The 17,363-nt window shown below is 32.0% G+C and overlaps 1 protein-coding gene across 3 annotated transcripts in view; it reads left to right on the forward strand.

Moving 5' to 3' along the window:
* Positions 1-14,010, forward strand: part of LOC118183217 (uncharacterized) — a 199,147-nt gene extending 185,137 nt beyond the window's left edge. For 2 of the 3 annotated variants that reach the window (XM_085809963.1, XM_085809964.1), the window contains exons 16-18: positions 475-544; positions 4,771-5,301; positions 8,450-14,010. In XM_085809963.1, coding sequence (XP_085666089.1) covers positions 475-544; positions 4,771-5,301; positions 8,450-9,464 — 1,616 coding nt within the window. In that variant the 3' untranslated portion in view covers positions 9,465-14,010. The remainder of the gene's footprint in view (positions 1-474; positions 545-4,770; positions 5,302-8,449) is intronic. The other variant, XM_085809965.1, reaches the window with a different exon arrangement.
* Positions 14,011-17,363: the final 3,353 nt, after the last annotated feature.

Genomic DNA, 17,363 nt, shown 5'->3' on the forward strand with positions numbered 1-17,363 from the left:
ATAAACTGCAGGATATACCATTGAAACTACGCAGCCTGAGGTATTACTGAAGCTTACAAGCCTGCTAACTATAAAACTCTTTGTAAATGTTCTGCAGCTTTTGAAATTAAGTGTAACATCCATCTGTATTATTATGGCAGTAAAATTTTAGTTTAACTGCATGATTCTATTTTTGTACATCAATATGATTGCCCATGACTTTATATAGAAATTAAAATAAGCGGTACTCATTTCTACTTTATTTAAATCAAAAGTGACTGCAGATTATTAGATTTTAAACTTGGTTATGATTATAGGCTATGGATGATAAGTTGTTATTGTCTTTTGGTTCTTCAGTGTATAAGCAGTGAAAAGCAAAAACTAAAAAGTAACACAGAAGGTATTTTCGTTAATATGCAAAGCTTATTATTTAATTAACTTATGTACGAAATAATGAACATAAATAAATGCTTAAAATTTGTTTTAAATTTTCAGGTGGACCACTCATAATAGTAGCTTTAACAGCTTCTTTTGGTCTTGATTCATACTATGATGATTTAGAATTGTAAGTGTGATTTTAAATCTATTTGAAACATCTAATGTAGTAGATAAAATGTGCTTTATTTGTGTTTCTTTGAAGAGAAAACTAACTTTTGATCCATTTCATAATTAGATCACTGCCATCTTCTTTATCCTCTTGGTTAATTTTAATGACTTGTCTTGTGAAATTAACGAATTCCAATTTTTTTTAGCTAAAAGCATTCCCCTATACTATTTTTCTGCAAGAAACGCTACCGACAGAACAACTCGAACATACTTCAGTTGTTGTTGCATCGCTAAATCAGTAAGTGGAAAAGAATTTGGCGGTGACACTACACTTGCAATTATATGTTTAATTACGCATTATTGGATAATGCCACGAGTTTTCAATTTTAGAAGCAATAAATCTTATTACAACTCTAGACAAGATGCGTACAGTCCCAGTTATCTCCTTCCTTCAGACAAAATAGTACCAACTTAATTATTTTAATTTCATTTAAAAATAAGATCTTACGCAGGGTGAGCGAATTGTTGACTAACATATCATACATGCAAAACTGTATCATTAGACATTGCATTTGTCTTTGCATTTCATAATGTTAGCACTGTGCTACTGCGGAACAACATTGTGCTATTATTAATTTTTCCATGCTGAGAAAATATGAAAATGGTTCATATGGATGTTTCTTCGCTTGTAAAGATCTTATTGTATTATAATCCAATGCACATTTATCTTAATGTCTGTATCATGTGCATTTATTTTCATGTTTCATATTAGACTTTGGATGATTTCATCTACCAGAGCTCTAAAGGCATTCGTTACAAATTTTAAGTCATTTTTGTCATAGATGTGCTACTAGCTATATTAATATGACATGCAAACTATTACATTATAGAAATTTATTTTTGAAAAAGCAATTAAACCTAGAAATTCAAGTATTAAAATCTCAACAGAGGATCAACAGGCAAAGCTTTTCTAAAATTTAAGCTTATTGATTACTTTTCCAATAATAATAACATGCTCTGCAAGCAAAGAAATTCTAAAAAATTCTCTTCTTGAAAGCCTAAACGAAATCAAGGGAACTGAAGTTTAGTGGATTGTCTAGAACAACAGCTTCGCTTTAAAAATTGAAAATGATTGTGCATTTTAAAAAACATCTGTATTCTAACAAAATTAAACTAGTTATCTGTCTACTTGTACCAAAAGTCTCAATTATGACAGCATTAATAAAAATATTCTGTAAAATACCATTGGAAACTAGCAAACCTGCAGAGATAATGATGCAAAAGATGATTACATCTATTATGTTATATAGAATATTGCTTTCTACTTATCTCAAGCACAGTATCAGTATCTCATCAATGAGTTATCACCATGAGCTTAACAACTCAATAAAAGGAGACATGGGTGCATAAATTTAAATTCTTACTAACTTCTCATGGGTCATAGAAACTAAGCAAAAATAAGCCTACATCTTTGCATCTTGCAAGATAAGAAAGTGTTTCAAGTCAATTATTAACTGTAATCAAGGAATATGAATAATATAAATTTAAAACAGGAACGTCTGGTTCTAGTAATAGCAAAACTCCAAAAATTTTTAAAAATTATATGTGATAAGAATTTAATCAATCTGAAATTCTGAATAATATCAAACTTCTGGACATTTAGATTTCCAGAAGCCAATCCGGTCTTACAAGTAACCCTAAGGTTAAAAACTAGTAAGATACAGATGACACAGAGATGCACAGAATCACATTTAAATTGCCCAGATGACACAGCTATGCCTACTAAAAATACCTGCTGACTACCTTTATAAGTGCTTCAAAATTCCTGGCCTTGAGCTAGAGACTTATTTTTTCTCTTGGAAATTTTTTTCAAAAATTAACCCGATTTTTCTTTCAGTAGTGGACTGTAATAAAACAATTACAAATGTAAGATGCAACTCTGGCCTTGCTTGACAATATAAATACTTTGATATATATATCCCAACAATCCCTCACATGATGTATATAACTGGTTAGTAATCTGTCTAAGTGTTCGAAGTCTGTCACACCATGAGGAAAATCTTGAAAGCATCATATAGCTATACTATAGCCAGTCACTTTGAACTGTATCTAGGTTGAACTACCAGTGTTTCTGTACTAGTTGAAACTATTAACTACCAGTGTTTCTCTAATACTTTCGGAACAATTTTAAAATATAGGTGATCGGTAACTATCGGCTTTTTAAAAAAGTTTTAAACCTGGGTCATGACATTAATTTTGTAACAAAAGTAGCGAATTTCTTCCAAGGATGAGCCCTAAATTATTAGCAGTTTATTGAATTCCTAAAAAATATTGGAAGTGAATTTTACAAAATGGCGTAATTTACAGGCATGAGATAGATGCCTTAGCGTCGGAGAGGTTTTGAAGAGATTTAATTGTTTAATGAAATCGTAATTTTCTTGTCGATTAAAGAAAAATGAATGACTTTCCTGAATTGCATAATGAGGAATGGCTAAATTATTCTCCTTTTCAGATAAAATATTAATTTATTTGAGTGAACTAAACATTGACCTGCAAGCAAGAAAATAATACTTTTAATATTCATGTACTCAAAAATCAGGATGTTTGTGAAAAAATTCTATTTGTTGAAAGTTTAAAGGAGAAATAGTTAAATCACTTTCCAACATTATAGTTACAACAAGAAAAATCGAGATATTATTTTTTAAGTATGGAAAGAAAAATGGCACACAAGTTGATTTCGCAGAAGATTTAAAGACTTTAAAAAAACTGAAATAACATTTGTCATTAAGAAACATGCCACTTAATTTTAATGTGCAGGATTTTCCAATTCAGATTCAGTTTGAACTGACTGATTTGCAGTTGTATTATTTGTTAAAGGAAAAGTTTCATCCAAGCTAGGGTTTCTTACGATCCCATAAATGCTGATAAATTCAGAAATTCTCTGAATTAGGTAAATAAAATTCAGTTTTCTTTGGATCAACAAATTTATCTGAAAGATCATTTTTGTTAGTGAAATACATGAAAAATAAATATGCATCCCAAATTACTCAAGAAAATTTACATTCGTGACTAAGGATGGCTACGAGTGAATTGAAACCTAACATGGAAAAAATAATCACAAACGAACATTCGAGATTACGTCTCATATAAAGTACATATTACTTAATAACTGTTTTTATAATATAGTAATAAAAATGTATGCAAAGCTGTAAATTTATTTAAAAAATTGATTAATTATCAATGACTTTTATTAATATTATTATTATTTTGTTTCATGTTCCTCAAAATTTACGTGTACATTTTATATTTCATTGGCTGGTCCGCAAGCAGGGTCGTCGTAACCCTCAGCTCACTGTCTGCGGCTTATTTAAAATGAAAAATAGGAAATGAAATGTATAAAATACTATTTTAAATTTTAATTAGTCTAAAACATTTCTACTGCACGAAATCTCTATCATGTCCTGGCAACCAGCACATCAAAAGATCATCATACAAGCACCATTGTCTCATACACTAAAAAAAGACACTTTTGGCCCCTGGTTAAAAGTGTTTGCCACCTTTGCTCAAGTGTAAAGTTCTGGTACCCAGTATGTTTATTATCCTGTACTGTTGAATCACTTACGTCTACGTACTATTTAGAAATTTCTGTTGCCTAATTTTAAGCTCTGTGTTCTAATTTTTCAAAATACAATATAATTGAAAGATAAAATGTTGTTCATTTTTAAGACCATTGCATCCTATTTTCAGATAAGCATATCCTGTCTGGGCTTTTTGTTTCAAAACAAGTTTTAAGGTTGAAGTTGTGTAAAACCGTATCCTTACACAGATTATAAATAACTTTTGATTTGTTGCAGTTCATTCAAAACGAAGATCTCAGAAACTATTGAAAATACCACATTTAACAATTAAAAATTAGGGCATAGACCTACAGAGGTCAAAGAAGCGCTGTAGAGCAATTAGCTCGCTTTCTCCCTCAGCATTTGTACCTTTTTTCATTTCCTACCTTATGTAATTAGAATTACTTACTAGCTCATCCTTAGCAGTTATTGTATGAGATTGTACTTTATCACTACATGAATTTTGAGGGAGATAATTTATATATTCTTACAGAATCAAAAAAGCTTCTAATGTTAGTACCTAGTGAAATGAACAATGCTTCCTCTTTCATTTATTTAGTTCTTTTCTTTCTTTATATACAGCATTAAGATTGCAAACAATAAAAAATGTTACTTTTTTCCTTTTCAGTTGTATGCTGTCTCCTCGAAACCCATGGATTTATTATTGTGCATTTCTGGCCCCCTCTTGTATTCTACTGGCAGTCAATTTTACAGTTTTCATACTCGTCTCGCGGGTTATATTTACACCACGGTTAACTACAAAGACATCAAATAATCATCAAGTGGTTACAGCAGCCCAAGTTCGTGGAGCTTTCACAGTCATGGTTCTTCTTGGAGTGACTTGGGTATTTGGAACGATGGCATTTGGTCATGTAAAAATAATTTTCCAGTACTTCTTTTGCATTTCCAACTCTCTGCAAGGTTTTCTAATATTTTTGGTGAGGTGCCTTTTGTACCCAGAAGCAAGAAACGCCTGGTTTTACCTGCTGAAAACAGGAAAGTTAAAGAAGCACCGTGGAATCATGCCACCGGGAACTGTGAGTTTCTCTACAAACTCACAAGGAGGAAAAAATCCTGTTTCCACTATTAACACTGCAGCAAGGAATGACAGCAATGAAGATTATGGGTCGGTAGCATTCAATAGCAGCCTCTTTAACAGGTGAAATTTAAGTGCTCTTGACATTGCAGACTTCATTGAATAACCAAAACTCAGCAAAAGTAGTTTTTAAATTCTGCTTAAGAATCAGTTTTCCCATAATTACTTAGTACAAATTCCATTTATTAGTGAGTACTCCTAATAAGAATACTCAGTTTTAAAATTCGGCAAAAAATAATTAAAATTAGGCATTTAGATACGTAATAAAATTACAAAAAAGCTAGGCAATTTTGCAAAAAACTTTGCTTCTAGAGAAGAATTACATAAGTTTCTTTGCCTTTGAAACTGATGGAGTTTTTACATTCAAAATCTATCTAAGGTTGCTCTTTTTTGCCTAATTTTAAATTTTGCAATGACATTTTTTGTTTTCAATTAGTAAATTTTAGTTGAAATTATTTTAATTTTAGTTTTTAAAAAATTAAACCACTTAGAGCAAATTCTTCAAATTTAATAAATTCAAGGGCAGATTTTAGTGCTAAAGTTTTTGTCTAAAAATCCTACTTCAAATCTTGCATTAATCTTCAGTATTATGCATGGTAAAATGACACACTGATTGCAGTTACTCTGCTATGAACTAAGCATATGCTTCTAATAAAAACGTTATTTCTGATAATTATTGCACTTCTCAATAAAAACAGTACTTGTTATTATAACTACCATAAAATTCCTATATATTCAAATCACTCATTGCTTTATTAACATAGGACTGCAGATAATATCATGAGGAAGGACTATAAATAATGCTATTAGGAGTGCAAGTAATACTGATTTTATTTCTCTAAGGAAAGCAAATTAAAAACTGTTCTCTTTGCAATCTATGTGTGTAAATAATTTATAAAGGTGAAAACATATATTTTTGTGTTGAAATAATGCTCTGGCGTAATAGAAAGAATAGTTTTACAATTAAGTGAAGAAAACATTTTCCACCTTTAAACTATTAAATGGAAACTTACACACATTTGTAAAATGCAATGAGATTCAAAATAATCCTTCTCTTAACATTAAAAATCTCCTAGCATTTGATAAATTCAAATAACAATACTACAATTAAATATATCTAATGTTTTCTATTGATGAATAAACATTACAAAACTTTCACAATTTTAGCTTAGTTTTTTTTTTTTACCCCAATGGTGGGTCCTTAGTCGACTTCGGCTTGGCCACAACTAAGGCCAGAAGTGGTGGTCACTTTATTATGGAGGCACCTAATAGGTGTGCCACCTTTACCTCCTATGAAGGGATGAACAGTTACATCCATGCCATTTCCAAGATTCAAACCCATGCCCTTTAGTATCACAGTTGGCTCCCTTAACCACTATACCGTTAAATGTATCTATTGTTTTCTATTGCTAAGTAAATTTTATGCATTAACAATTTGTCTTTAAATTACAGCTTAGTTTTTTTTTATCCACCCTGGGTCGAATTCAGATTGCCCACAACTAAGGCCAGAAGTGGTGGTCACTTTATTATGAAGGCACCTAATAGGTGGGCAACCTTTGCCTCCTATAAAGGGATGAACAGTTACATCCATGCCTTCTTCAGGATTCAAGCCCGTGCCCTTAGGTATTGCAGTCGGCTCCCCTAACTACTATACCATCTGGGTGCCAGCTTAAATCTTGCAAATTAAATATTTATACATGGCTTTTCCTTTTTTTAAGTAGGAAACATGAATAATCCACTCTTTCCACACCAGGATTTGTGCTATGAATTTTTCAATTACTAGTCGGGGTTGCTACCAGTGAGCAAAGGTGATAATACCTTAAAAATATTTAATATTTTGCATTTTATGGTATAATTTGTGGCAAATAACATAAACTAACCTCCAGGAATACAGATCATTGTTTGAAACAAAAACTAATTTATGATTGATATTAGCAAATTAAAAAGTAAGACTGAATGAGAATAGTAACCTACATAAGCTTATTGTTATAATCGCTGAAGTAAGTTCTTCGATGGATGTCACATTATGGAAAAATTAGCTGTGGTAGTCCATCCTTTTATGTAGCCTAATTTCTTTTAAAGCTTTTTCACAAATGTTACAAATAGAGAGATTTTAATAGATAAGTCCACTAGAATTTTGCAAAAGGCAGAAAGATGCCACTAACTAGTACCTTGCATAAATTTATTTACAAAACAAAAAAATATGATTTACAGAAATCTAAAAGTTTCTTCAAGAGCTGATTTTGAGATTCTTTGACAAAACATTTTATCAAAAATCATCTGTTTCTCAAAATGCATTCTTTCTTATAGACACCAGGAACTAAACAGTAGTAAAATTTATACATGATAATGACTTTTATTTTCAATAAAACTAAATACAGTCAAAAGTCTTTAATCTGGATGTCCATAATCCAGAATGATCTATAATCCGGACCTCAAAGCTACAAACTTTCTGCGCATGCGTCAACACATAATGCTTTGACGCATGCGCACAATACGTTTACGCATGCGTGTTTAATGTATAACGGACGATATAAGCTAAGCTAAAATTATCTAATTAGCTAAGTTAATGATGCAGATTGCATTCTTCCTTAATCTTCTAATTGGATCCGGCTTATTATTTTTTGCAGACTGTTAGAGCAATTTTATAAAAGTAAGCTTGAACTTTCGATTATGTCAAAAAGAATTTCCGATTCTGAAGCTGCCAAAGGATCTACAAAGCGAAAGCGCATTGAAAGAAATGTGTAATAAAGTAATAAAGTAAACAAATAAATATTAAGCTTTTTTTTCTAAATTTTGATACCCTTTAGATCATAATTGCTCTTTATTTCATAAATTATGGTTTCATATTTTTAATTTTATAATGTCTGCATGCCATCTTACCAGATTTACATTGATGATCTATAATCCGGAAAAAACGATAATTCGGAATCGCCGAAGTCCCGACGAGTCCGGATTAAAGACTTTTGACTACATGTAACTACATTTCAATCCATGATATTTGAATAACAAATATCAATAATACATAAATTATTCTTCATGTAAATTCTTTTAAATCACAATGAAGCTCTCATGTATACATATATTTTATCATTAAAATGTATATTATCATCAAGCATTTAATAAGACTATTAAAAGAGTGATTTCATGTGATAAAGGTAACAAGATTATAAACTGCTATTTATTTATTTATTTATTTATTTTTTTTCAGGAAAGAACGTAAACAGGAAAATCACAAAAGCTCTCGGGATACCAGTAGTCTCAGACGGCACAAAAATTATGAAGCAAGCTATCAGAACGACAGAAATGCTCGCATTCAAGGCTGGAAGAAACAAGAAAGTAAGCTGCATAGGAATTCTAAGAAGAATGCCAAAAATAATAATCAGATGTGGAATCAACAGGATGGAGAAATATGTGTAAAGGGACAATGTGAGAGCCCTAGAATTTGGTCAGTTCATGGTAAGGAAATTTTCAGAAATGGGCAAATTGGATCACATATAAATGTGAGACCCCCACATTTCGATAAACAATTATTTAAAGCTCCCTTTCAGAATGAACAATTTGGCAGCAATGTGAGAAATTTATGTAATGCTAAAATTTCAAGATTTTCACCAGATAACGGTGATAAATTGGAACATTTAGATTTACCTGAAAAAGAGTCCATGGACAAATCAGATTTCTGCAAAGACAGAAGAAGTTTATCTCTTGATGTCCCTTGTGGACTGAATGGCAGTCGAAACACAGTTTCCATAAATTCAACTTATCCTACAATAGAAGGATTTAAATATTTCCTCTCAAATATGCAAATACATTCTCCAGATGGAATAGGCAAAGATAAAAGGAGTTTATCTCTGGATACGGGAACTCCGAAGTCAATACCTCGAACTGAAGTTGGACGAGAAATGCAAAACAATATTAAGAAAGAAAAATTTGGTATTGACATAGGTTTCAATCATCGCAATTCTATCGTTCTGGAGCAAGAAGAGGATGCCCATTCTGATGAAAATTCTGCTTCAACTGATGTAGAAGACAGCCCTCCTGCATCACTAACCAAGTCATCACATAGCAGCCATGCAAGCTTTGGTCTTCAAAGCGAAAACAGAGCAGGCCCTAAGAGCTGTAGAAAAAACAGTCAATGTTTTAGGCAAGACCTGGAGGAAGGATCAAGCTTACAACATACCTCTTCAACATCACCAAAAAAAAGGTATGTAGATATTGTGAAGTAGGTGGCCCTTTTACTAGCAATGACTTTGAAGCATGGGAACAATGCCATATTCTTGAAACACAACTATTGCTCAAAGTTTAAAAAAATTTGTTTCCGATATTCATAAAGATCTAAGAAAGAACAGACATAAAATGTGTGATTGCTGTTGTGTTTTTAGAACTGCAGTGTTAAACTGAACAAGAGATACTTTATCAATGAACATTGCATCAAGCTCATAAAAAAATTTTCCATCAGTTTTTCATGGAGCAGACAGGATAACAGAGTGCAATGCAGAAGATTAATATCCAACCAACCAAAATAACTAACATTGATCTATATTTTGCCGTGAAATGACATCTTATAAAAGTAAAATGAACTTAGAAATCCAAGCTTCAAATAAAATTACTGTGCTTATTTTAAATAAAACTTTTAAAGTCATAAGTAAAATTCAAAAAGAGCATTTGTTTTGAAACAAAGAGTTCTCATACTGTACACATTAGTTGTATCTAATAAAATGGAAATGCCTGATCAAATGAAAGAGACTGCAATGCTATCTAATGGAAAATTAAGAGAGTAGTAAATCTAACTTGCAACTAAGGGAATAAATTAAAACTGTCAAATGCAAAATCGTACAGCATCATCTAGTTATCATAATCATTATTCATATATTCAACTTGTGATATCACTAGTCACATATTGAATATAAATCAATTACAATCCACTCTTCTTATATAAACATGATTATAAACAAATTTCTGCTATATCTGATGGCATTTCCATCATCTTGGTTAAAGTTAGGCATTTGCCCTGAGGTATTAATCAATGTGCCTTCACCTTTGTGTTCAATACTGTAATGGTACAGACACACTTGAAGAAAGAATTTTTATTCTTATTCGAATATCATCGTACTTCTAGGCTCACCAGATTGTAGGCAAGTTAATTCGTTGTTGTTCTGCTCAAGATTCTGAAATGTGTTGAAAATGGTTCTTGCCAGTCAAACGTGGAACACTTAACCCTTTGATGCGTGGTGATCCCGACCTGAAACCACCATTTTCCGAATTTTTTTCTCCTCTTTTTTTCCGAAATTTTTGAGTGAAAATGAATTGATTAGTGATCTTTTACATCTAAATAACACAAAATGACTGTAGAATCATATATGTTTTAGGTATTAATACTTCAGATCGGATGCCTTTTAAAATTCGTTTTCGATGAGACAAAATAACTTCCTTTTATTAATATAAAAAACTTTAAATTTCAAAAGTTAGTCATCACACATCATAATTTCTATCATAAACAATAAAAAATTGGAGTAATTAAACTGCATATATAAAAAAAAACTCTATATGTATGGCATTTGCTATCTGGTTCCAGGGAGCGACCACTGCGCCACTAGAGCATTGTGTCACAATGCTTACAATCTTCCAGAGGCTTGGTGGTTGCGCCTTGAAACCACTGGCATTTCCTTCTCAATGGCATTCGCTTGCTTTTCAAAAAGGAATGTTTATTTTTTCCCGGATATAGATAAAGGGCTTTGAAACCACAGAGTTATTTTATTACTAAACAATACATGCACCTGCCCAGTAAAAAGGTCTTTCTTTCCCAAATACTTTTCTCTGACATCAACACACTTGCTCCCCAAGCTAGTATTGTGATTTTATAAATTATTTCCTGTAGTTTAAATTTAATGTAAATATACTTTGCTATAATTAAAAATAGAAATTGCGTAAGTTTTATTTAAAAATATTTTCTGAATATTTTGAGACGAAATACGAATAAAATAAGTATGAATGGGAAATGAACGATCCATGCAAAGCCAAAAAGACCAAGCCCCCCCCCCATTAACATAAAAAAACCACAAATTTCATGTGCCAGATGAAAAGAAACTAAATAACACTGGACATATACCAGTGAAATTTAAATCCACGCAGTGTACATTTTGTAGCACAAGGAAGAAACCTCATAGAGCAAGATGTATGTGCGAAACGTGCAATGTGGGTCTATGCATGTACCAAAGAGACAAAACATGCTTTGAACAGTGTCACACAAAAAAATTTATTTGAAATTTAAAAAAAAAAAAAAACCACTGAGTTCTTTTTTATCTTTATTTTATTGAGTTTTTTAATCCATCTATCCAAATGTCCTTATGTAGGTACTTATATTTTCACTGCTACAGAAAAATTACATAAATGTTTATTTTTAATTTTTTCTGATGATTTACTTTGTAAAATAACGTAAAAAAATTATATATAATGCAATTCTTACATACATTTTTTTAAAAATCCGTAAATTTCGTCATTTATTGGAAACGCGTGCGGAAAAGGGTAAGTTTTTTTTTCCTACTACATTAGTAAGTTTCGAAGTCCTAGACGCGCGGTGGTTTCACAGTGCGACCACCACCCACAGAACAATAGACAAGAGTAGATGTTTTTTATTCGTATATTATTTGTCTCTAGGATCATAATATTCAATTTCTAGAATTTTTAGTTAAAAAAATTATAAAAATAATATTGCGCGCATCAAAGGGTTAAACCAACTCTGGCATTAAGATTATACTCACCATTACGTATCATAATATTAAGTTCTGAATTGATTTACATATACTATGCTGCAAATGATGCACTTTATAACATGGATACAGTTAAACACCTTGAGTTTGACAGGCTTGGAAATTCAAGTGGCTCCACAGACTATTGTCTTAAGATATGCCATTTGTAGGCTGAGCATGAAGGTGATGAGTGGAATGCACGAATAATAACACAGAAATTCTTTTAAATTTTTGAAAACCATACAGAAACATAAATTCTTTGATCAACAGATATTTGACAGTTCATAGCCTGTTAATTACTGCTCATCATGGAATTTTTAATGAAGATTCAGAGTAATTATAAGGTGCTGTACAATATCACGATTGATCAGTTTTTTTTATCTTGCTTCATTGCAGATTTAGCTTCAATAAGTTTTCTTAACTCTTTCCCACGGGTAAAAAAGCAATAACTTTTATTTGATCGGACATGCTTCACTATAATCTGGTGTGTGCAGTATGTGAAAATTCATTATGAAATGAAAATGATTCTTATGGACTTTCCTTCAAAAACTTTTAATATTCCTTCCTTTCAGGAATTTAAGGCATACAAACAAAGACTAAAGCAAACCCACACTTTCTCCCCTAAAGGTGTATTTAATTATGGCAAAGCACACGAGGGCTATCTGCCTAAAGGGAGGGATGCCTTTCGTGGAGGACTTTCTAAGGGAAACTGGCTCGTATACACGTTACACATGGGGAAAACCACGAAAACGCCCATGCAGCCAGCCCGTTCGCGGGATTCGAACCTCAGACCAAACTACCAGTGTTCAGCGTCTTTACCGCTCGGCCGCTGGTGGGCCCTTTCTCCCCTAAAGAGCTTTCAGTTTTGAAATCATGTTAATTCCATAAAGATATAAGCAAAGATATTTTTATTCATACGGTGCTAGAAGAATCAGCTACCTTGTTCATCTCTCAAAATTCTAACAAAAGGAATGTGTTAATACATTTTCTGAAGGCAGTCACTTTACAAATTTTTATTAATCACATAATTGACAAGTCTTTTATCCCAATTTCATTACGATATGCTCTGTGTAATGTTTTTTTTTTTCCTAGCAATAATGAAATTGCAGTACAACTTAGATGAAATTATTTGTTTTTATGATGACTTAGTTAAAAGCATGGTATTAATATGATTTAGTTAAAAACAAATGTGCTATTAATAAATTAATATTCCTTTGTTATTCACTGCTGACATAAATTAATGATTTATAATTTATGGATTTATAATTTTGATTAAAATTCCATATAAACAACCTTTTGCACTGCTCTGGGAACTAATGATAACAAACGAATTTCTTAGTCACGTCTGGAGTGCAACGGGTTAATGTAATCAAGATTGTTTACAGACAGATCATTTCATAGTCTCATGTAACTCCACACTTGAATGCAAATAATTACCTTAAAAGTTTACTATGGACCCTGTAAACTCCTTTAATATTTTTGTCTCTTAGTTTTATTTCTTCCTTTTCCCATTTCTGATAAACGTTTGGTCAGGAATTTGTTTTCTTAAACACACGTAAAAATTACATTTATCAAAACAGTACTTGGCATTTTTCATTTTTGAAAATTTCAACATCAGTATGATATTATTCAGAAGAAATTTTTGCACATGAAATTTGAGAAAACCCCGGAAATCCCACAGAAGGGAGATGGAATGGTTAACATTTAATGCTATTTGTGTGTACCTGCTAAAAAAAATATAAAACTCAATATTAACTACCTATGATATTGATAACATAAACTTCATAGTTTACATATACCTTTTTTTTTATTAAACTTATTTTCTATTAAAATATTCTTAACAAATACTCAATAAACTTTATAAAGTATAAGAAGCATATAACATGTTGCTATATTTTTTCATTTCATACTGTGCAAGTCACATTACATGAAAATTGTTTTGTATTTGTAAGTTTATATACTTCTTGTTTATCATAAAATGCATTATGTCAAAGTGTAAATAAAATCTCTTTTTATAACAGGGTTTTTATTGTTCCCTTATTTTGCAGTAATATAACATGCCCTATGTTTGAATATCATATAAGCAAAACATATAGTGCACATCCTGCCTCATCGGAATTCCTGTCAAGTGGGTTAGTATTCCAAGCGCAGTTAGTAAATAAGTTTGAAATAGAATGAGTATATGATGCTACAAATTTAATTTATTTGTTCACAGTTTTTGTTATTTATGCTGGCATGTAAAGGATTTGTTTCAGCAGATGAATATGTCAGTACCCATTTTCAATGCATAAATACCTTACATTTGTTCCCTTTTCCCCAAATCAAAGAGACTCAAATTTAACATATCAGATGAGGGTGAATAAAGATGGTAGCATTCCTTTTTTCAAATGAATTTTATTAAAAAATCTTCATTGCTATCATCCTCAGCTACAAATTCCTATATATCATATATATACACACACATACACTTTTTACATGTGTGCACAAGTGATTGATTAGCACATAATTTTACCTCCACTCCTCCATACTGTATAAAGATGTGCTACAATTGTCCAAAATGTATGATGCGTGCATGTAGGTGCTTTTTTTAAAAATAGTTACATAAAGTCCTCATGTGGGCTTTATTTCTGCAACCAGCTGTTTCCAGTTTTAGACATATACTACCAAATATGAAAATGTTTTAAATAATAGAAATATTCATGTTTCGGCTTTTAAATCTGTTTTGCAAAAATTTAAAAATTTTTATTAAAAATTTAAATTTTTAATAAAAATTTTTATATGGTCTGCCAGTCCCTAAAATTATGTTTTATAAATGCTTATACTAATTTTGAAAAGTAAAACAAAAAAGTTCGACTCCCACACGAGAAAAAATTGCTTAATGTATTTAATTTCCAAATTTGAGATTTTAGCCACTGTTTTCAATTTTCTTTGAGGAGTTGGTTAAAAAATATTAGTCTTCCCTTAATGCTATTCAGTGACTTGTGATTTACTACTTTTACTAATAGTAATATGGATCTCACTCATGATTGTACAATGAAAGACAATGGGCTGGAAAAGAATAAATATACAAAATACTCTAGGGTAATACTGCCAAAGAGCAGACTAATACAATCAGATACAGTAGCAGAAAGCTTTGTAAACAACTACAACTTTATGAACCAAGAGAATATCATTCTGAGACATGAACAATGACACTACTGTTGACAAAGAGGGCCCACAAGCCAGTCAAAAGATCACAGGCAGAAAGCAGTTGCCAATCGATATTAAGCCCCCTTGCCAAAACCGTCGGGAACTGAATAATGATGAAGATGTGTGAACTGATGGATCAACAAAAGTCAAAGAACATCCCTGGAGAAAGCAACAAGTGTGTCCCATTGACAGAAACAGACAGCTGATATCAGCAAGTCCAGTTCAACCAGATCAATTTTTATAGAAACAGATGAGTGGAATGAATCACAGAAGCACATCCAGCTGGAAAAAAAGCTAACAGAATGTAAACTTTTATATACTAGCTCCCTTGCATTTGTCTCAAATTCCCCCACACACACACACACGAAGCAAATTACCAGAAAATTAGCAGCTGCTAGTTTAATAATTATTTCTAATAATTCAATAACTAATAATAAGAAATAATTACTTTTCTGTTAGATCCTTTATTTATTACCATTTTCCAATTTTGTCCCTAGCCTGGACTGCAATGATGTATGTCGATACTATTAACACTACCATACACAACAGCAGCAAGAACAGAAACGCCAACAATAAAAGGACAGGTAAAGGTTCACCACAGATAATGGAAGTACTCTAACAAGAATCATGGCAGGAGGTTTAAATGTAATTAAAGTGTGCTGTATGATATTTCAAACACACCTTCCAGTTCCTCTATTCCAAGTGCAGTTAGTAAATAAGTTTGGAATAGAATGAGTATATGATGCTACAAATTCAATGCACTTCCATACACTGATTGATAGCTACAAATCAAGAGCAGTGTAGCTCAATGTCCCAGCATATCTAACAGTATCTACCGAAGTGTGATAGTGGGCCAACAGCCATAGAAGCTCAGAATGTGAAGACAGTTGGATTAAAAATGTAAAGTGTTGTAAATGCAAATTAGGCCATGAAACCAATTTTAACCACTTGCGCTACGACTAAACTTCACGGTTGCGGTGCCATGCGCTACAACATAACAAGTGGTAAAGTGTCTCATTTACGCCGCTGCGCATCTGTGAGTGCTATCCAGAGCTGTAACTCGAGAAATAAACAATCTCGTTGTTAGACAACGTGTGTACCACGTTATTTTCATTTTTGTGATAAATGCCTATCGACGCGGTATTCACGTCGCTCGCAGTTTGAGACAAAAGCATTTCGACGTTTGTGGCACGTCTTTTTAGCGCAAGTGGTTAAAAGTTGACCTAAAAATCCCTTTAATATTAAGAAATCTTAGAAAGAATAGAGTTGCTCTGAAGAAGGTTGGCATAGATGCAGAATCGCAAGCTACTCCCACAATTCCTGTGAGGAAGGTACTTAAAATTCAGCTTACCAAACCTGACAATATCTGGAAATCTGAGGTTAAACCTATTGAATCTTCACCTAATGTTACTGAAACTTCAGTTAAAACTAAATTTAAAAGATCAGCTAATATCAGAAAAGGACATGAGAAAAAAAAATTCAGCGACTCTTTCTGATTTCTTCAAAATTATGATGGAAGTAAATGGTGTATGTAGTAATTTCTCAATCTTTGATATCATTCGCATCATAACTGGCAGAATGTCAGTGGTCAGAAATGCTCCAACATCTATTGATACAATATTTGTGTTACTTTCCATAACTGAAAATATTTTCAGTAGAAATGCATGCATCTACAAAAATTATATTCAGCATATTATTTTCATACTTTATTCATTTAAAAAAATTTTTTTCCTTACTTTTGATGCAAAATTATGTCTGTATTTAGTGTGTTTCTATAGATATGTTTTATTTTTCATACAGCTGCTTTTCTAAATTTTGTTTTGTGCTCAGTTGATTCCATGCTTGCCTAAACTAGTTTACATTGCCTGTGAATTTCCATGCTTTCCTTACAACCCAAAAACTTGTCTTTTAAATTTTTAGAGCATTTCTTTGGCTGCAGATGCTCAGATTTTGAGATCTTATAGTGCTTTAAAAGGCAATATAGACAGGTTGAACTTTCTCCCGCTTCTTTGTGATATACTCAGAACAAAAAACTTCACTGAAAATGGGTTCTCCAGGAAACAGAAGCTCCGATATTGCACCTTTCTGATAACTGAAAACTCATTCAGCAACTCCGGAGAACCAATAAGTCATGTATTAATGTGATTAGGTGGAAACATTAACATGAGCGGCAGGGTGATTATTCGA

This window comes from Stegodyphus dumicola, chromosome X2 (genome assembly GCF_044657685.1).
Source record: "Stegodyphus dumicola isolate Sdum_Otavi_A_Nest chromosome X2, ASM4465768v1".
Lineage (NCBI taxonomy): Eukaryota > Metazoa > Arthropoda > Arachnida > Araneae > Eresidae > Stegodyphus > Stegodyphus dumicola.